General features: G+C 39.6%; 1 protein-coding gene across 1 annotated transcript in view; it reads right to left on the bottom strand.

Moving 5' to 3' along the window:
- Positions 1-22,436, bottom strand: part of Prosalpha4 (proteasome alpha4 subunit) — a 102,546-nt gene that overhangs the window by 1,364 nt on the left and 78,746 nt on the right. Inside the window, exons 5-6 of the mRNA XM_076201021.1 lie at positions 16,875-16,959; positions 4,071-4,168 (exon numbers count right to left, since the gene is read on the bottom strand). Coding sequence (XP_076057136.1) covers positions 4,071-4,168; positions 16,875-16,959 — 183 coding nt within the window. The remainder of the gene's footprint in view (positions 1-4,070; positions 4,169-16,874; positions 16,960-22,436) is intronic.

Here is a 22,436-nt window from a genome sequence, read left to right as displayed (position 1 = left end):
AGGTTTCACTGACAATTTTGTTTATATGTTTGTCAGGGAACATATCTTTTGTGATGATCACTCCCAGGTCTTTTTTCAGATCCCTCTTTATTTACTTCTTTTTCACCAATTAAATACCTTCCTGATATCCCGTTTTTACTTTTTCCAAACTCCATTATGCTACCTTTTTTAATGGTGAATTCCATTTCCCACTTCTGACTCCATTCCCAAACCCTGTTCAGACCTCTCTGTAATGAGTCACAGTCAGTTTCAGTACTCTAACAATTTTGCATCTGCAAAGAAGCTCATGTAACATTCCACTCCCTCGTCCATGTCATTCACATAAATGGGAAACATTATTGGAGCCAGCACTGATCCTTGTGGGACTCCACTAATTACCTCTTCCCAAGTAAGTCTTACCTCTGAGCACTACCCTCATTTTCCTTCCATGCAAAAAGTCCTCCATCCATTTCAATAGTTTACCTTGTATCCCTCCTATAGTTTCCAGTTTTCCTAATAGTTTTTTTTTGAGGGACTTTATCAAAAGCTTTTTCTAGATCTAGGAAAGCACAATCAGCCCATCTGTCCCTTTCTTGTATTATATCTAGTAGTCTTGAGTAAAAGCAGATCAAATTAGTGGTACATGATCTTCCCTGTCTAAATCCGAATTGTCTCGGATTCAATATATTGTTATCATCCAGAAACCAGCCTGTAATTTGTTGGGTCTTCCTAGTTTCCTCCTTTATGAATTGGTATATCAGCATTTTTCCAGTCTTCTGGCATTTTTCTTTCTTTGAGCAAGTAACTTATTATGATATATATTTTGTCTGCTAGTTCTTCTTTATGTTCTTTTAATATCCAATTTGCTATTCCATCCAGGCCATGCGATTTTCGGACATCGAGGTTCATTATTTGATCCATTATTTCCTTCACTGTTATTGTTATTTCCTTCATGGAAGGGGGGGGGGGGGGTCACTTCTCTTGCTTCAACCTGTTGTATTTTTTCTCTAGTGAAAACAAATTTTAAGTGTTTCCACATAACTTCAGCCATTTTGGTATCTTCTGTGTATTCTGTGTTCCCTTGGTGTAGTTTCACTATTTCCCATTCATTTTTCAGTTTCCCATTTACATATCTATAGAATAGCTTTGGCTGATCCTTACATTTTTCTATTATGTCTTTCTCATAGTTACATTTTTTCTTCCCTGCATACATTAACATATTCGTTCCTTTGGTTAACATATAATTGCCACTTTCTAGGTTTCCTGTCTTTTCTCCATCTCTTCCAAGCTTCTATCTTTTCTATCTTTCACTTCACTGCACCTTCTATTAAACCAGCACTTAATGTACACCCTTTCCTGCTTTTGTTTTGTTACATATTTCTCTATTCCTTCTTTACAGATCTTTATCAGAATCATCCATTTTTCTTCCACTTGTGTTTCTTCTTTGTAGAATTTTTCCCACCTTGCTTTATCCAAGAGGTGCCAAGATAAGAGGTGGGAAGAGGGTGGAGGGAGGAGTATGTAGGGGATGGAATGGGTGGGAATGGTTTCTATGCCTTTGTTTTTTGGCTACCTCCCTTGTAAGGTGGAAAAAGCCTTTGGTATATATATGTATATATGCTTTAAGAAAAATGTCTTAAGTTTCTCAAAGTCTGTTTTGCCATACATCAGTCTACCTTTTCTGTGTTTCTCATTTCTCTTTATATATATTTCCTCCTCTAATTCTAAGAACACATTCAGATGTAAACATAGACTATGAACCTTAGATTTAGAAGAATGAGAAAAATTCCCAACCTCCAGTTCAGGATTCCATTAGAGGAATAATTTTGGGGACTCTTCCAGTTCTATGGCACTAAACCCTCTTTTAGACAAACCTTAAACAACCTCACCAGCCTCCACCATTGCTGTACCTCCCTTTTTTTTTTAGACACTGCATTTCACCCATCTAACACAAGTGCCTTGCCTGCTCTCATAATTTTAATAACTGCTTTCACCTCATCTTTTCTTATTTCTCACCCTTTTCCTCGTTCATTACTATCATTTTTCTTTGTGCCTCCCACTGCAACCACATTTCCCTCTCCTCTTCCACATTTAGCAATTCCCTAAAGTACTCTGCCCATCTTCCTCTTTACACTGCCTCTTCCATTACTATCTCTCCATCTGCATCTTTTACCTTTTCTTCTCTACTTGATTTGCCTCCCTCTTCCTCTCTTCATATCCTTCCAAAACATCTTTTTATTACTTTCAAAATTTCAGTCATTCTTTTTCCCCATTTTACATCTGCTCTCCTTTTTTGCCTCCTTTATTTTATGTATTATTATCATTATTATTATCATGATTATTATTTTTTTTTTAACCTCTCAAACAAGTTTCTCATCCTATTTTACAACCAATCTATGAATGCTCATTTCTTCTCTTGTACAACCTTCTTTGCTTCATTATCCCACCACTCAACCCCTTCTATTTCTTCCCATCCTCCTCGTTCTACACACCATCTTTGCACACCTTGTGACTCCCTCCTTGAAATGTCTCCATTCCTCCTCCACTCCTAGTTCTACTCTATCCTTCACTTCCTCCCACTTTTCTCTAAGTACAGGTAGTCATCGACTTACGACCAAGTTCGGTTCCGACAGACAGGTCATAAGTCGATCTGGACACAAGTCGGTCTATATATATATACAGTATATATTACCCTTTATATAATATATATATATATATTTTGTATATTTAGCATACTGAAATAATCTTAGCATCTTTGAACTATGTTGTATAGTATTTTTAACCTTTTTATAATTTCATCTGATTTTCTTTGGGAAACATAGCCTAGGTCTAAGCATATTGAATAAAATCCTATCATCTTTGACCTATGATATTTAATACTGTATTTGTTAACCTTTGTATTATTTTACCATCAGACTTTCTTTAGGAAACGTATGCATACTGAATAAAATCTAATTATCTTTGAGCTACGTTTAGTATTCATTAACTTTTTATCGTTTTTGTTAGGAAACGTAGCCTAGGCCTACGCATACTGAATAAAGTCCTGTCATCTTTGACCTACAAATCCTTTTTTGTTGGTTACATTAAAATCATTGTAAAGCAAAATTAGGAAAAAAAATATTTCGAGACACATTCTTTTCGTTTACGTACTGTACTGAAAATATTGTTATCGACAACAGACTAGGCATAAACAAAGTTTACTGTTACATTTTATTAATCGCAAAACATAAAAATACAAAATGCTGTACCGAACATTTTGTCATCGACAACAGACTAGGCATAAAAATATAGTTACATTTTATTAATTGCAAAACATAAAAATACAAAGTGTAAGGCAAAATTAGGATTTTTTTTTATTTCAACAAAACACATTCTTTTCGTAGTACTGTACCGAACATATTGTTATCGACAACAAACTAGCCTAGGCATAAAAAGTTTGTTATATTTTATTAATTGTAAAACATACAAAAATACAAAATGCAATGCAAAATTAGGAAACATTTTACTTCAAACAAACAAAATGAAAAAATATTTAGCTGGCTGGGATGCTGACGCTGCCGGCAGCCTGGCAAAACTATCGTACTCTCGTCTCGCATTGTGCGGAGTAATGTACTGCACTGCCAGGCATAACATTGCAATTCTATTACTCTATTAAATGTTAGATATTATTGCACCATCTCGTGGTCGTAAAGTCGATCAGTCGTAAGTCGCATAGGTCGTAAGTCGACGACTACCTGTATTAAAATATATAAAATCTTCAATCTCCTTTGCGAGGATTTGGTTGGTAGGTTATGAAATGTAGTTTACCAGAATCAAAGTACATTTTTCTCTCAATTCCCCATATTAATAGCTACCTTTGCTGACAACAGTAGTGTCTATACAAGTAGTGGCATTCTCATCCCCTGCCACTTGATGCTTTGGGTAAGGGGACAGGAGAGATTTAGTAAAGGGTCTAATACTGAATTACCAAGCTGGAGTGAAGAATGACATTTTGGCTCTCATGTAGCAATGTAACATGACACTACAAACATGGGTGAGCTCTCACAGTAATTACACTCTTAACCTAACAATAGAACTAATTCTAACTTCACCTTCATTGGTTGGTTGTGCTTCATGATGGCCACCTCCACATTTTTGGCTCCTGACTGTACTACCTCCAGTAATGCCCGCACTGCTAATTTTATTGCACCTGCAAATGTAAACAATTTCTTTCACAGTAACACAATTATAAATTCAATTAATATTCACTTTAAGAATTATATTGCTCATAAATTCATAAACAAAATTTACAAGGACAAAATGAGTCTTTCAAAAACAAGTACAGTATTCCTTGTTATTTACAGGGGTTATTGGCTACATGTTGTTATGGCAAAGTAGCATGCAGTTGATACTTTAGGGTCTATATAGGGCGCCCCTACGGACCAGATCCACACATCATATTGTCTGTGATAGAGGAGGACTCTGCTCACAGAGAAATGATAAAACTTTTATCATACTGCTACTGTCCCTCCATTATGGTCCCCCCAACCCTTTGTTGCTGTCCTGTACCATTTCCCTGAATTTCATTTCCTTGTTTTGCCTACCCTGTGATGGGGGAAAAGAATGCTGCCACCAAGTCTTCTCACTTGGATTGTAAGAGCCAAGAAAAACAGGATAGGGATTGGGACCAGGCACCCTTCTCCCTGTAGCCCCACAGGGGACATTCCTAAAAAAAGTAAAGGCATAAGAGGGTCTAGTTTTCCAACCAGCACCCTAAGGTTTAGGTCTTCCAATGTGCATGAATGTGGTACAGATGAGAATAAAAGGGAAGAGATAGGTAGTATGGAATGTGTAATCTCTTAAACAATTATTTTAGCTCGGTATTCGTAAACGAAACACCTCAAAGTGAATTCCAAACTGAAACCTGTGAAAAGTCTGGGGTAAACTTACTCACTACGGTAAATATAACAAAAGAAAAAATTAAAAGGTGTATAGACAAACTCAAAGTTAACAAAACACCAGGGCCTGACGGTTGGCATCCAAGAATCTTAAAGGAAATGAAAAATGAGATTGTTGTTCCATTAGAAATTATTTTCAAGAAATCCATCATATCCGGAGATGTCCCAAGAGAATGGAAGCTAGCTAACGTTACTCCCATATTCAAAAAAGGTGACAAAAAGAAACCAAATAACTATAGGCCTATAAGTTTGACTTCGATCGTAGGAAAAATAATGGAAACTATCATCAGAGATGATATCGAATATCATTTAGAAAGTAACCGTTTGATAAATGATAGCCAGCATGGTTTCAGACGGAAACGTTCTTGCGTGACTAACTTACTCGAATTCTACAACACAGTTATCTCGAATTATGACAAAAGAAACAATATAGATTTAATATATCTAGACTTTGCAAAAGCTTTTGATACCGTCCCACACGAAAGACTACTTACTAAATTAGCTTTGCATGGAATAAGTGGTAGCCTATTAGGTTGGACTAGTAATTGGTTGAAAGGTCGAAAACAGAGAGTTGTTTTAAATGGAAAAACTTCTAGATGGAAAAATGTTGCAAGTGGAGTTCCTCAGGGTTCCGTTCTTGGGCCACTTCTATTCATAGTATATATAAATGATATAGACAATGGACTAAAATCTACTGTTTCCAAATTTGCTGATGATACAAAACTGTGCGGAGTGGCAAATGATCACTCAAACCAATTAGATATTCAAGAAGATTTAGATCAATTACAGCAATGGTCTGAAAAGTGGCTAATGAAATTTAACACAAGTAAATGCAAGGTAATGCACATAGGTAAAAATAACAGTAAGTACGATTACAAGTTATTTGGAAATTCGTTAACAAAAGTGGATAGTGAAAAAGATCTCGGCGTAATTATCAGTAACGACCTCAAATCATCCAAGCAGTGTATTTCAGCCTCTGAGAAAGCAAATAAGATTCTGGGATTGATTGCGCGATCTTTTGATTTCAAAAGTCCATCATTCATTAACAAGCTATATAAATCGTTAGTTCGTCCACATTTGGAATATGCTGTTTCCGTATGGTCACCGAATCTCATTAAAGACATTGACAGACTGGAAAAGGTACAACGGCGAGCCACAAAACTGATTCCAAATATCAAAAATAAATCATACGAAAATCGACTTAAGCACATAAATCTGTTTTCCCTAAAAAAGCGTAGACTCAGAGGTGACTTGATACAGGTCTTTAAGATTTTAAAGGGAATTGACAACATCAAAAGTGACCAAATTTTCACATTGAATGAGAATCAGACAAGAAACAATGGTCTCAAACTGTCCGGAAATAGATTCAATTTGGAAGTAGGTAGAAACAACTTTGCCAACCGTGTAGTTAATGAATGGAATAAACTTCCTGCACAGGTAGTGCAATGTAGTTCAGTTCGAAGCTTTAAGAATCATTTAGATAAATACCTAAGTAAGATGCTGTAATTATTATAATTTATGTTATATTATTTGTTTTTGTTTTGTTATAATTTGTCTGTCTGATTTTCATTTATTATTAGTTATATGTCAATTTATTATCATTTACTATTTACCTGTTTGTTTGTTATTCAACTATACCAATGCATTTATTTATGTATTTTAATTGTTATTTACATTGTTATAGTTTTAATTTATTATTAATATGATTTTTTTTTTTTTTGCATCCGACCTAGATATGGATCAAAAGGTCTCCTGTCGGCATGCTTTGCCTTTGTAATCCTTTGTAATCCTTTGTGAGAAGAAAGATGGATGCGTTGGCTTTGAGTGAAACTAAGTTGAGAGGGAAGGGCAAGTGTGAGTCTGGGAGTGTAGTTGGGAGGTTCTCATGAGTGAAGAGAGGACGAGGAAGAAAAGGTGTAGCTATACAAGTAATTGAAGAGATAAGTAAATGTGTAGTGGAGAGGAAGGTTTCTTCAAGGCTAATGTTGATGAAGATGAAACTGGGAAAGGAGATGTGGGTTTTTGTAAGTGCATATGGGCTAGGGCAGGAGATGAACCAATTGATGGAGTGGTTGGAAAATGTGGAGTTCCAGGAAAGAATTATAGTGGAGAGTTGATGATACCAAATACAGTGTTTAGGAAGAAAGTCAAGCATAAGTACACATGGGAGAGGGTGAATGGAAGGGTGGTAGATAGAGCATTAATGGACTATGTAGTGGTAGTATAATAGCAAGAGAGGATGTACATGTTCTAAAGGTAGAGAGTGGGGGAATATCAGATCATTTATTGGTTGAAGGTAAGTTGAGAGTGGAGGATATATGGAGTAAGAGGAAAAGGACAAAAGGTGGGGAGGTGCTTAGAGTGAACTCTTTAAAGGAAAAGGAAAAGGAGTACAAGAATAAGCTGAGAAAGGAGTGGGAGGGAGTGAAGGATAGAGTAGAGCTAGGAGTGCAGGAGGAATGGGGATGGTTCAAGGAGGGAGTCACAAGGTGTGCAAAGATGGGGTGTGGAACAAGAAGGACAGAAGATAGAAGGAAGGGTAGCGAGTGGTGGGATGAGGAAACAAAGAAGGTTGTAGAAGAGAAGAAGCGAGCTTTCACAGATTGGTTACAAAATAGGACGAGGGAGTCATATGAGAAGTACAAAGAAAAGAGAAGAGAAGTAAAGCAAAAGGTAAAGGAGGCAAGTAGGAGAGCAGATGTGAAATGGGGTAAGAGTATGACAGAAATTTTTGAAAGTAATTAAAAGATGTTTTCAAAAGAAATTAAAAGAGGAAGAAGAGACGAATCAAGTAAAGAAGAAAAAGTAAAAGGTGTCTGGAGAGATGATAATGGAAGAGAAGGCATTAAGAGGAAGATGAGCAGAGTATTTTAGGGAGTTGGTAAGTGTGAAGGATAGGGAGGAAAAGGTGGCTGCAGTGGGAAGTGCTAAAAAAATGACCATGATGAATGTGGAAAATGGAGGAGAAATAAAGAAGGATGAAGCGAAGGCAGTTGTTAAGATGATGAGAGCAAGTAAGGCACCTGGTCTGGATGGATGACATGCAGAGTGCCTAAAAAAAGGAGGTACAGTGATGGTGGACTGGCTGGTGAGGTTATCTAATGATTGTTGGAGAGAAGGTAGAGTGCCGGAGGACTGGAGGAGTGCCTGTGTAGTTCCACTTTACAAGGGAAAAGGGGACAAGTGCGATTGTAGTAGTTTCAGAGTGATTAGCTTAACCCCTTCCATACGGTGCCGCACACGTAGGTGTCATGGACTTAGATCTCGGTGGCAGCAACCAATGCCAGCCGTACGACGTGTCGTAATAATACTCGCATCATAAAATATAGTCACCGCTTATATCGATCGTTCTCTCTTCACCCGTGAATTTTGGTAACCATAGAAAATGCGATTACAAAAGAATTAGAAAGAATGTCATTATGGAGGGGCGACTACAATAAATATTATCAAGACGCCGATATGGCAGCCTCGCGAATACACTCGCTCCCCATGACGCCTACGTGTGCGGCACCGTATGGAAGGGGTTAAGTGTAGTTGGGAAGGCTTATGGGTGGGTCTTGATTGAGAGGATTAGGAGAGGAACAGAGGGAGTAAGTGGTGAGAACAGTGTGGATTTAGGATGGGTTGAGGTTGTGTAGATCAGATTTTTGTGATAAGACATATGTGGGAAAGCTATAGGAAAAGGTAAGGATATTTTTTGGGCTTTTATGGATCTGGAAAAGGCTTATGATAGGGTAGACAGGAAGGCACTATAGGAGGTTTTGCAGATATACGGGATAGGAGGATAGCTTTTAGGAGCTGTCAAGAGTTTTTACGAGAGTAGTAGAGCATGTGTTAGGATTAGAAATGGAGAGAGTGGTTTGAGGTAAAGGTGGGACTTCGTCAGGGATGTGTTATGTCGCCCTAGCTGTTCAACTTATACATGGATGGGGTGGTGCAAGAGGTAAATGCAAGGGTGGTGGGTCAAGGATTGGAGATGGTTAAAGAAAATGGAGAAAAGTGGGAGGTGAGCCAGCTGTTGTTTGCAGATGAGACTGCACTTGTAGCAGGATCAGAGGAGGGATTTAGGAAGTTGGTGACAGAGTTTGGGAGAGTGTGTGATAGAAGAAAGTTGAAGATAAATGTGGGTAAAAGTAAGGTGATGAGATGTACAAGGGGTGAAAGTGGCAGTAGACTGGAAGTGAGCATTAAGGAAGAGCAACTGGAGGAAGTGCATAGTTTTAGATACTTGGGTGTGAATGTGGCACGGAAAGGTGGAGTGGAGGTGGAAGTAGAATGTAGATTGAGAGAAGCAAGTAAATGCCTTGGTGGATTAAAAAGTGTAATATGGAATAGACATTTGGGAATGGATGCTAAGAGGAGATTGTATGAAGGAGTGATTGTGCCAATAGCACTGTATGGGGCAGAAACATGTAACACAAGAGAAGAAGAGAGGAGTTTGAATGTGTTTGAGATGAGGTGTCTGAGAAGTATGATGGGGGTTACTAGGCTGGATAGAGTGAGAAATGAGAAGGTGAGAAGGAGAACAGGTGTGGTAAGGAATTTGGGAGATAGGGTGGATGAAATAGTATTGGGATGGTTTGGATACATGGAAAGAATGAGTGAAGAAAGACTAGTAAAAGAGTTAAGGAAGGCAGATGTGGAGGGAGTGAACATGAGGGAGCAACCTAGGATGAGATGGATGGATGGGGTGAAAGGGGCTTTGGAGAAGAGGGGAATGTCTGATGAGGAAAGACAGGAGAGGACAGAAGACAGGGGTGAATGGAGAATGGTTGTATATGGATGATGCTGTGATGCATGAGGTGAGTTAGTATATGTGAGAAAAATTTGACGCAGCCCGAAGGGCTTTCTCCTCGTCTTCTTCTTTTCTGCATGGGGGGATGGAGAGGGGGGGTTGCCTATCTAATGAAGCAGCCTTGCTGTGGATGTGCTGCGTCTTGCAACACTGCTTCTGACCCAGGGCAGTGGACAAGATACAGGGATGACCCGTCATCCAGGAGGTGCCAAGATAAGAGGGAGGGTAGAGGGTGGAGGGGAGTGGAGTGTGTTAGGGATGGAATGGGTGGGAATGGTTTTCATGCCTTTGTTTTTTGGCTACCTCCCTTGTAAGGGGGAAAAAGCCTTTGGTATATGTATGTTTTTAAGAAGTCCATCAATAAAACTGTTAATACTGCATTACATTACTGTATGGTCACATACCATAACTATTTACAGCCTAATGTGGGTCTCCCTAGTCAAAGTATAAATAAATGTACTTTTAAGTACACACATACATACTTATACCAAGGGATTTTTTTTCCCCTTACAAGGGAGGTAGCCAAAGTCAAAGGAATAAATCCGCTCCCACCCATTCCACTCCCATTCACCACCCCTCCCTCCCTCTTTTCTTGGCTCCTCCTGGATGACAGGTCATCCCTGCATCTCATCCACTCCCCTGGGTCAGAAGCAATGCAGCTAGACACAGCACATCCACAGCAAAGTCACTTCATTTGATTGGAGACCACCCCCTCTCTGTCCCCTCATGTAGAAAAAGAGAAGACAGGGAGAAACCCCTTCAGGCTGCATCAAAATATCATTCACACATACTCCCTCACCCCCCCCCAATCCCTTCCATGCAGCACCACATCATCCACACACAACCATTCTTCAATCACCCCTATCTTCTGTCCTCTCTCTTCTTTCCTCAACAGACATTTCCATCTTTCCCAATGCTCTTTTACCCTATCCAACCATCTCACCCTTGGTTGACCACTCATGTTCACTCCCTCCAGCATCTGCCATCCACACCTCTTTTACTAATCTTTCTTCACTCATTCTATATTGAGGTTTCGAGGGATCACATTCTATATTGAGGTTTTGAGGGATCACATGCTTACTTTCTTGGATATTCATGAGTGTGACCACTTCATGCATGATGGTGCTCCCTCTCATAGGTCCAAGGCAGTGAAGAAGTTCCTTTCTGACCACAACATTAGTGTTTTGGAGTGGCCAGGTAACTCCCCTGACCTAAACCACACTAAAAATGCCTGGAACCGGATGAAAAACAAGCTGGAAAAGTCGCAACCCACAAGCATCCTTGTCCTGAAGGAGCTGAAGATGTGGGCAACAATGGACACCACCTGCTTTGCTGAACTTGCCAATTCAATGCACAGATGGATCCAGATGGTTATCAAGAACAATGGTAACATGTCAAAATGTTAAAAGTAGCACCAAAAGTGGAAATAAAAGGCCAGTAAGTAGTGCTTTTGAATTTTTCTAAAATCATGTATATCATAAAAAAAAAAAAAAAAAAAAAAAAAAAAAAAAGCAGCAGCCATTGTATCTGTCGCATCCAACCATAAATTTTTTTTTTTTTTTTTTTTTTTTTTTTTTTTTGAGAGAGAGAGAGAGAGAGAGAGCCCAAGGTTGTGCAGCAATGTGTAAGAGCATGGGTTTTATCATGTGCTCTACTGCACTGCCACACAGTACACAGTATATCTGTCACTTGGTCTTTAGCCGCCTTAAACCTATGGATCATTTTTCCTCTTTGGAAATGTAGGTTCTCCATGGCATTTTTCCACCATAGGCCTGGTTCATCCGCAATGACTGCTCAGGCCTATAACCCTTTTTTTCTGTGTATTTAGCAAACTCAGCAGGGTACAAGTCCCCTACCACAGTGTCTGCTGATACTGCTTCACCGGTCATCTTTGATATTTTATAAGGCATAATGAGTCAGAGTTTTCAAATCAGCCCTTACTGAAAATTTAGTTACTTGATACTTTGTTGCAATTTTCATCACCATTTTCATTACCACCATGCCCATCACCATTTTCACCACTATTATCACATTCTTTTCCCTTGTAAGGGGGAAAAAGCCTATATGCATGTATTATCACATCTATTAGTACTGATCACAGAGTTGTTTATCTTTAAGCAAAATAAATATTGAGTCAAGTGGTATGTGGCAGCAGTTTAGTTCCTTGATCCAAACATTCAGGATATTTTCATTTTCACCAGTGCATTATTTTGCACATTTTACCTAGTTGTATTATACAGGAAGATAGCAGTCTTTGTATCTTTCGGCATCTAGTTTGTTCTTAAATTCTTGTATAGTTTTTCCACTCACTGTTGTCTCATCCAATTTGTTCCAGGCATCTACCACTCTGTGTAGAAACTATTCTTTTTCAAATCACTTCTATACATACATATACCAGTCTTTTTTCACTGTTATAAGGTAGCCAAAAGACAAAGGCATAAAAGCATTCCCACCCTTTTCATCCCCATCACACACGTCCCTTCCACCCACTTCCTTCCCTCTTATCTTGCTTTTTTTAGGAATGTCCCCTGTGGGGCTAAAGGAAGAAGGATGCCTGGTCCTATTCCCCATCCTGTTTTAGTCGCCTCTTACGATTCAAGTGGGAAGACTTGGTGGAACTATTCTCTACCCTCACCACAGGGGAAAAATCTCTTCTATAACTATCCATTTTGAGTTTCTTTTCATGTCCCAGTTTCACCTTCATCCACATTAACCTTGAAGAAACCTACTTCCACTCCACTACACGTTTACCTATCTCTTCACTTACTAGTATAGCTACCCCTTCTCTCCCTCATCCTCTCTTCACTCCTGAGAACCTCCCAACTACACTCCCAAACTCACACTCACCTCTCCCTCTCAAAATTTTCACTCAAAGCCAGCACATCCATATTTCTTCTCACAAACATACTACCAATCTTCTCCCTTTTACTCTCATCTGTACCACATGCACGCACATTAAAAGACCCAAACCTTAGGGTACTGGTTGGAAAACTCCGAGACCCTCTTATGCCTTTACTTTTTTTAGGAATGTCCCCTGTGGGGCTACAGGAAGAAGGATGCCTGGTCCTAATCCCCGTCCTGTTTTAGTTGCCTCTTACGATTCAAGTGGGAAGACTTGGTGGCAGTTTTCTCTACCCCCACCACAGGGGAAAAATCTCTTCTATAACTATCCTTTTTGAGTTTCTTTTCATGTCCCCTTGTTTTTATTTTATCCCACTTTAATTAATCTTCTCTGTCAAGGACTTCCATCCCTTTCATAATTCTGTAAATGGCCAGTAAATCTCCTCTTTTCTTTGTTCCAGGGTTGGTAGTTCCACTTTGGACAATCTTTGTACGGCAATATAGAGAGTGTTGGTGCCATCTTTGTCATTGCTCTTTGGATTATTTCTTATTTCTTTATATTCTTTTTTGTACTGGGTGTACATAGTGTCACACCATACTTAAATCTTGGTCTTATCATTGTGACTAATATTTTCTTTACAATTTCCTCATCAAAGTAGCCAAAGGCCACTTTCATTGATCTTAGTAAATTGAAGATTTCTCTGACTATTTTGTAAATACATTGGTACCTCTATTTATGCATGCCCTTATATACACAAAATTCTTGTGGGAAAAATCTTGTTGCTATTTATGTGAGCATATTGGTGTCCATTACTGCACGGAAAATCAAATCCCACGCTGCCATCTTGCTGACGTCACCATTCATGCATGGTGTTGCGTCTCCTGCCATCTTTGTTGTGTACATGACTGGTCCTTCTTTTGGTGCCTACCCCTTAGTACTGTACTGTTTGTGCCTTTAAATTGCTTCCAAAACAGGTGAGAAGTCCTACTGAAGCTGGTGCTCATAAGAAAACCAGCATCACTATTGAGAAAAAGAGGGAAGTAATTGCTAAAGTTGCTCAAGGTTTACACGTGTGAAAGCTGGTGAGAGAGTTTGGTATGCCTCAGTCAACAACAAGAACCATTCTTTTAAATAAAGATAAAATTCTGTCAGCTAATGTGTCTAAGGCACACACAAGAGGCCAGATGTTGTACGAGGTGGAAAGGTTATTGCTTGTGTGGATAAAGGAGAATCAGCATAAGAGTGACAGCTTGAGTAAGGAAATGATCTGTTCAGGGGCTCGCCAAGGGTATGCAGACCTGCAGCGGCAACAGGCTGGTAGCAGTGGCCAGCTTACACCACCTTCAGTGCCCTTTACAGCCAGTAGGGGGTGGTTTGAGAAGTTTCGGCAACGTATGGGCATTCACTGAGTGACACGGCATGGTGAGGCGGCAAGCATGGACACAGACGCAGCTGAGGCATTCATCAAGGAGTTTGAGGAGCTGGTGCATTGTGAGGGTTACCTGCCACAGCAGATATTTGTGATGATACAGGGCTCTTTTGGAAGAGGATGCCTAACAGCACCTACATTACTGCTGGGGAGAAAGCTTTGCCGGGGCATAAGCCTATGAAAGACAGGCTTACAATGATGTTATGAGCTAATGCAAGTGGCGACTGCAAGATCACGCCGCTCATAGTGTATAATTCGGAGATGACACGAGCATTCAAAAGGGGCAACGTCCTGAAGAGCAGACTTCCAGTGAAGTGGCGTTCCAACCCAAAGGCATGGGCAACCCAGCAGCTGTGCCAGGAGTGGCTCGAAGGGGCATGCGGCCCTGAGATCACGAAGTTTCTGCAGGGGAATGGACTGCCACTGAAGTGCCTCTTGCTGCTGGATAATGCGCCAGCACATCCCCTTGACATGCAGGCACATCTTCCCCAAGACCTGGATTTCATCACAATTAAATTCCTGCCTCTGACCACCACTTCCATTCTGCAACTGATGGACCAGCAGGTCATTTCTAATTTCAGGAAGCTGTACACACATACTCTGTTTGAACGCTGCTTCAACACTACCACCGACACAGACCTAACCCTGCGAGAATTTTGGAAGTCCCACTTCAGCATCTTGCACTGTGTCAAGATGATTAGCAAGAGCTGGGAGCAGGTTACCATCAGGACTCTACAGGCAGAGTGGAAGAAGCTTTGGCCATCATTTGACAGGGAGCGGGACTTCAAGAGCTTTGAGCCTGCTGGTCCATTGGTCACCTAGGACATTGTTGCGCTTGGAAGGGACCTGGGCCTGGAGATGGAGGACGGAGATGTCGAAGAATTCGTTGGGGAGCACAAGGATGAACTGACCACCGAGGAGCTGAAGGAGCTGCATCAGGAGCAGGTCACCGAACTGGCTCGGGAACAGCAAGATGTTGAGGGAGACAACAATTGTGTTCGGGGCCCCATCATGAAGGATGTGAAGGAGGCCTGTGTAATGTGGAAGAAGCTCTACGATTTCATGGAGGTCACACACCCAGACCAGACACTAGTGAGCCATGTTGCAGGCCAGTTCAATGAATTGGTCATGCCTCACTACGGCCAAATCCTGCACACACGGCACCCACAAACAACTATCACAGAGTTCTTCCAGCCTCGTGCCAAATGATAGCGCCCTGATGAGGGTGCCACTCCAGCCGAAGGAGCACCTCCTCCTTCAGAGGGGGGTCAGTAAGCCCCCACCACTACACCACCTCCTCACTCCCATCCCCCTACGCCAACTGCAAGCCTTATCATCGGTAGGTACAAAAGATTGCTTTTTTTTCATTATATTTTTATTTTTTGCCATTAATATTGCAGGAACATCATAATCATACCTATTTATGTATGCTTGGTGACAGGCTTCATCATATCAGAGGGAAAAAGTAGACTTTTTTGAGGACAGGAACGGATTGAATTAACATTTATTTCAATGGGAAATAGTGTTTCCATTTACATGAATTTCTATTTACACGGAGGCGTACAGAACGGATTAATCACATAAATAGAGGTACCACTGTATGCTTGCCTAGTGACATGTCTTTGCTGATAATTACTCCTAGGTCCTTTTCAGAGCTAACATTTTTTTACTTCCTTTGTACCAATTTTATATTGTCCTAATACTCTATTTTTGCTTTTTCCAAATTCCATTATATTACATTCCTTGATATTGAAGTTCATTTCCCACTTTTGAGTCCATTCCCAAACTTTATCCAGGTCTTTCTGTAGAGATTCAGTCATCCTCTGTACTTTAGTAGTTTTGCATCATCTGCAAAGAAGTTCATATTACATTCCACATCTTCAACCATGTCATTTATATATATAGCAAACATTATCGGAGCCAATACAAAACCTTGTGGGACTCCACTTATCATTTCTTCCCAGGTCGAGTTTTTGTCTCTACCTTCATTTTTCTCCTGTTCAAGAAATCTTCCATTTCAATAACTTTCCTTGTACACCACATATTACTTCAATTTTTCTTAATAGCTTTTTTGTGGCACTTTATCAAATACTTTTTATAAATCTAGGAAAGCACAATCAGCTCATCTGTCCCTTTCTTACATTATTTCTATTAGCCTCAAGTAAAAGCAAATCAAGTTAGTGGCACACAATCTTCTATGTCTAAAGCCAAATTGTTTTGGATTTAATATATCATTTTCTTCCAGATGTTTAATCCATCTACTTTTGATAACTTTTTCATATATCTTTGCTATTGTGCTTGTATGGGAGACCAGCCTATAGTTTGTTGCACCAGTGTCAGCATTGACACTTTTGCCACACTGGTGCACATGAAGCTAGCGTCCTTCAGGTTCTTTCCTCTTTGTTTAATTCCACACACACACACATTAGATTCACTAAGTCCAAAGTGGCAGCCAACAGCTGCAGAGATCATGCAGCTTTTTTTTTTTTTTTCTTTTCTTTTCCTTTCAAGAAACGTAAGCACTCATCTTGCCCTCTTAGGTTTAGATCAAAGATGAAGTAATGCAGGTCATTTGGGAGCCATGGTGATACAATATCTAGGTAAATATGAGTTGAAAGACTTAAATAGACTGACACTAGAGCTAGGCTACTAACACTGTTGTTTGTACAGTTGGTGGGAGGTCTGGAAGATGCTACCAGTGTCCCCTAGTGGCAAGAATGCAAACTACGCAAGCTCAGGCTTAGGCAACGCAAATATATGGTATGATAGAGTAAATTGGACTTTGCCTACCTTAAAAATATTAAATATCTAATCCATGGATAATATCCATCGATAATCAAAACTGTTAATAACGATAGAGTACTGAATACATTTGCAAGCTTCCTTGCTTACCTTCTTCCTCAGCAACAGCTTCCTCCTTATAGTGTTTCTCCAAAAACTCTCTAACAGTCTTGGCACTGCGGCCAGTAGCATTTGCCTACAAAGGAATAAAGTACTTTTAAATCAAAATTAAAAATAAATTTATCAATTAACTGTATTGTTCCATAGGTACATGCTAAATGGGTCATTCCATGTCAATTCAACCAAGATTTGGCAAAAATTTTTTGCCACTGACTCAGATTTTCTTGTGAATTACTGTATGTAGATCTTAATAAGACAAATTCAATGGTATGTGTCTCACCTCTGTAGGTCAAATGGTTTCGGAGATATGACTCCTCAAATTTGAATCTAAAAGGTCATTTTTGCAAAAAGTTAAAAGTTCCAAGTCAAATATCTCGGAGACTATTGCTCCTACAGAGCTGATTCTGATAGTTTTAAAGCGAACAACATTCCTTACAACTTTTATTAATGCATATATTTCCTTACAAGGTCAAACAAAAAAGTTTACCCTTGACCTTGAAAAGGTCACAACATATATTTTTTTTAACTCCCTAAAAAATTGTACATATGTATAGCAGTGTTCATAAAGAATTTTCTTTGAGAAATGTTTATTTTAGGAGCTACAGATTTGTATGTAGGTACAACTTAGCTAAAAAATCACCATTTATGATACTTATACCAATACCCTTGCTTTTTTATATCTAATATATGCTTTATTAAATTCTGCTCTATACGCGTATATTAAAATAGTATTTAGGATGACACACTGAAATTTAATAAGCAATTTATTATATGAACTAATGTGATAAGATTCTAGAATGAGTCATGGTTTGAATACATTGAAAATATATACCAGTATCCTGTATATATATATATAGATATATATTTATATATATATACATATATATTATATTATATATATATATATATATATATATATATATATATATATATATACACTCACTATCCGAGTTACGACCGGTGCGACTTACGTCCACCCGTACTTACGACCACATTCAGCAGATGCCTACATGCACATATTATGAGTTTACTGGTTTACTGTACGTTTGCACGTGGTGTCCAGCATCCTGCACGACAGTTACGGCAGCACAGCACAGCATCTCACCAAGGTTGCGCTGTCTGCCATAATTATGGTATTTCTACCATAATTTAGTGTGTGTCTACCATCTACCATACAATGTCTACCATATACCATCATTTTACTGGAATTGATGTTATACCGTATTTCGATTCCCAGTTCCCACCAATAATCAGGGCAGGTGGAAATGATCAGAATGGGCAGTTTTGCCAGATCGGTGATACACGCTTCCCCGAAAGCCAAGACAGAGAGTCGGTTTACAGTAGTCCTACATTAGTACTTTTCATTCTCGTTTGAGTTCTCTATTGGTCGAAAGTCGAAAGCTGAGGGTACAACCTTGAAGGTGGGGAGCTTGCCACCCTTTGAGCTAACCGGGGCCATCACCACAGCAGCTTCGCCACTCGGTGGAGCCGGTGAACCCGGAGCGCAGCGACGCTTCTTAGACACGCAGGTCCATGAATCAGTGTCCGCCATGGCGGCACTGATAACGAGAAAAAAAACCTAATACGTAAAAAAAAACTATCGATCCTCAACAAATTTAAAAGAAAAAAAAAAAAAAAAAAAAAGTGGTGGAAATCTATGGGGCAGGGGGGCGAGGGCGTTTACGAACGGTTGGTGCTTAACGAGACCTGTCTACCTAACAGCAATCGATCGAATACGTTGGCCCGGGGCACTAGAGCGTGCGAAAAGACCGGACGTTACTTGGTGAAGGGTTCCCTCCTCTCCCGCCGTAAAGGTGATTTTAAAAAGAACCACATGGGCTACACTGATCGTGCAGGGAGAGTTATATAGGGCATAATCCTGCCAGAGCGAGATTCCTCGGTGAAGGGGGAATTAGCTCGGGTAGCAGTACTTTCTCGATATCAACGGCAGCTCGACAAACAGAGCTAGAGACTAGGGTATTTGCGGCTGTAAACGACGAGATCGGCGTGGTGAATAAATGGAGCGGGAGCGTCCTCTTCATTCGGAATTAATCTTCTCTCCGGACAGAGTGAGAAATGAGGAGGTGAGGAGTAGTACAGGGGTGGAAAGGGAGTTGGGAGATAGGGTTGATGAAAAAGTATTGGGATGGTTTGGACATATGGAAAGAATGAGTGAAGAAAGACTATTAAAAGAGGTGTGGTAGGCAGTTGTGGAAGGAGTGAACATGAGGGGGCGACCTAGGATGAGATGGATGAATGGGGTAAAGGGGGCTTTGAGTAAGAGGGGAATGTCTGTTGAGGAAGGACGAGAGAGGACAGAAGACAGGGGTGAATGGAGAATGGTTGTTTATGGATATGTTGTGATGCATGAGGTGGAATAGGTGGGGGATGGGGGGTGAAGGAGTATGAGTGAGAAAAATTTGATGCAGCCCGAAGGGATTTCTCCCCATCTTCTCCTTTTTTGGCTTGAGGGGACGGGTGGGGGGTCACCGATTTAATGAAGAAGCTTTGCTGTGGATGTGCTGTGTCTTGTGGTACTGCTTCTGACCCAGGGCAGTGGGCAAGATGCAGGGATGATCCATCATCCAAGAGGTGCCAAGATAAGAGGGAGGGTAGAGGGTGGAAGGGAGTGGAGTGTATTAGGGATGGAATGGGTGGGAGTTGTTTTATGCCTTTGTTTTTTGGCTATCTCCCTTATAAGGGGGGGAAAAAGCCTTTGGTATATGTATGTGTAGTAGTAGTTCACTAAGTTACTAAGTGACTATGTGACTTTAATAACTAAATGGCTAGGTGCCCAAATTACCTGGAATGGTTCTTCAACTGTTTTTGCATTGTCAAAGCACTTCACCAACTTCTGTCAGTGAACTTCATATTCTTCTGACGTTGTGAAGGTGAAAGTAATTGAAGGAAGAGCTTTTAATGCAAAATTTAAGAGTGCCTTAGGGTCTAGAATAGGTTCAGCATTAACTCCTGTTCTCTAAAGACTTATTCTGGCACCCTTCACAGTTCCACCGATGCCATTGCAGGGTACTTTACCATGGCTTGTTGCAATATTTTGCTGCTTCAATATCAATGTCATTCTTGTGGTAGCAAAAGTTCTTGCAATTCTTATATTGGGCAGCACACCCATCACTGAAGTAAAATATTTTTATGATTTTATGAGATGACTTTAAGAAATTTATCAGCCCCATTTGAAAATGTAATGACATCATGCTGATTCCTACAAAACTTTGGTGTTGTAACTCATTGTTTTTACAGTAGTGATGCTCAGCAATTAATCCACTGGGCTGCATTTTGCACAATAAAAGAATAATTCTCTGAAAAATCCCCCACAATTACAAAAGCATCTTCACTTGGTTCTTGCTTCTTTACTTGTAAAAAACTGAGCTTTGGCAATGAAATCATGTTGCCCGAGATCTGTTAATCATTCACCAAAATATGGAATAAAATCTTCTGCTGTTAATTCTTTATATTCTAAAGTTGATATCTTCAAGTGCCTTTCTGTCAAATACTTTATCTAATAAATCCAAAAAAAATTCCTTTGGGGGGCACTGTTCACATTCACCAAAATACCACTTTTCTCAAGGCAGTTTACACTGTAGAAGGATGGGGAAATGTCTATATTTTGAAATATGATTAGTATTTAGGGTATCATTAGAAGTGTCAGGCATTTCTTGATGCTGAAACAGATTCAACAGCTGCCATACTTAGTTTCACATTTTGATGTTTAGTACACACACACACAGAATGTGTGCCACTGGCTCCTGGCAAAACACATTCTTTTGGTCTCAGCTCTGCAAACTTTGAGAATCCGATCTTTAGTTCTGGATACTTGCCTTTGAAGTCTTCATATACCTCTTTCAGATTGCTAAGTACAAGAAATTTTTGCTTTCTTTCACAATAGCCATCATCTCCTTTTACTGAGACAGTCTTTTAAACCTGGCAGTTCTCTACTGATGTCCGGTGATTTATAGAAGTCTCTAACTTTATTAGCCATGTTGTCTAGCCGTTTCCCCGACTATGGATTTGGCATAGATAGTATCCCCTTCTCTTTTATCAAACATTTTGTTTGCCGAACCATGTATTGTATTTACCTAGTTGTATTATACGGGAAGGGGAGCTATGCTCTTGGTGACCCGTTTTTGCATCTCGCAAGATCAAGTTTGTTCTTAAATTCTTGTATTGTGTTTGCACACACTATTTTGTCATCCAATTTGTTCCATATATCTATCACTCTGTGTGGGAAGCTGTTTTTTTCAGGTCTTTTCTGTAGTTATCTTTTTTGAGTTTCATTGCATGTCCTCTTGTTTTTCCTCTGTCCCACTTTAATAGGTCCTCTCTATCAAGGCTTCTTTACTTTTCATAATTCTGTAGATGGTTAGTAGGTCCCCTTGGTGTCTTCTTTGTTCTAGGGTTGGTAATTCCAGTTCAGCCAGTCTTTGTTCTTATGTCAGGTTTGAAAGTGTTGGGGCCATCTCTGTCGATGCTCTTTGTATTCTTTCTAATTGTCTTATTTTCTTTTTTGTACTGGGTGACCATATCAGTGCTGCATATTCCAGTTTTTGCCTTATCAATGTTTGTAATATTTTCTTAATCACTTCCATATCCAGGTATTTAAAGGCCACCATTATTGATCTCAGCAAATTGTATGTTTCACAGACTATTTTATTTATATGTTTATCTGGCGACATGTCTTTGGTGATGATTACTCCTAGGTCCCTTTCAGAATTTATTTTTACCTCTTTTTCATCAATTTTATACTGTCCTTTTATTCTCTCCTTGCTTTTTCCAAATTCAATTATACTGCACTTCTTGATATTGAATTCTACCTCCCATCTCTTGCTCCACTCTGAGACTTTGTTCAGATCACTCTGTAATAAGTCACAGTCTATTTCGGAGTTTATTCTCTTAAATAATTTTGTGTCATCCGCAAAGCAGTTCAGGCAACTTTCAATGCTTTTGTCCATGTCATTTACATATATAGCAAACATTATCAGAGCTAGTACTGACCCCTGTGGGACGCCACTACTCATTTCTTCCCATTTTAATATTTGTCTCTGAGCACCACTCATTTTTCTTCCCTGTAGGAAGTCCTCCATCCGATTCAATAGTTTTCCATGTATGCCTCCTATTGTTTCCAGTTTATATAATAATTTTCTATGTGGTACCTTATCAAATGCCTTTTGTAAGCCCAGGAAGGCACAGTCTGCCCAGCCATCTCTTTCTTGCAATATATCTATCAATCTTGAATAGAAACAAATTAAATTAGTGGTACATGATCTTCCCTGTCTAAATCCAAATTGCCTTGGGTTCAGTATATTATTCTCCAGATATTTTGTCCATCTATCTTGATGATTCTCTCACAAATTTTAACTATTGTACTCATTAGGGACACCAGTCTATAATTTGTTGGGTCTTCCTTATTTTCCCCTTTATATATGTTGGCACTATATTGGCATTTTTCCAGTCTCCTGGTAGTTTTCCTTGAATAAACATTTAATTATTTTGTATATTTTTCCTGTTAGTTCATCCATACATTCCTTCAGTATCCAG

The sequence above is a fragment of the Oratosquilla oratoria genome, chromosome 17, assembly GCF_046742065.1.
Source record: "Oratosquilla oratoria isolate Oo_2021 chromosome 17, ASM4674206v1, whole genome shotgun sequence".
Taxonomy (NCBI): Eukaryota; Metazoa; Arthropoda; class Malacostraca; order Stomatopoda; family Squillidae; genus Oratosquilla; species Oratosquilla oratoria.
Note: the sequence above shows the minus strand (reverse complement) of the source record. Positions and strands in the feature narration are given on the sequence as shown.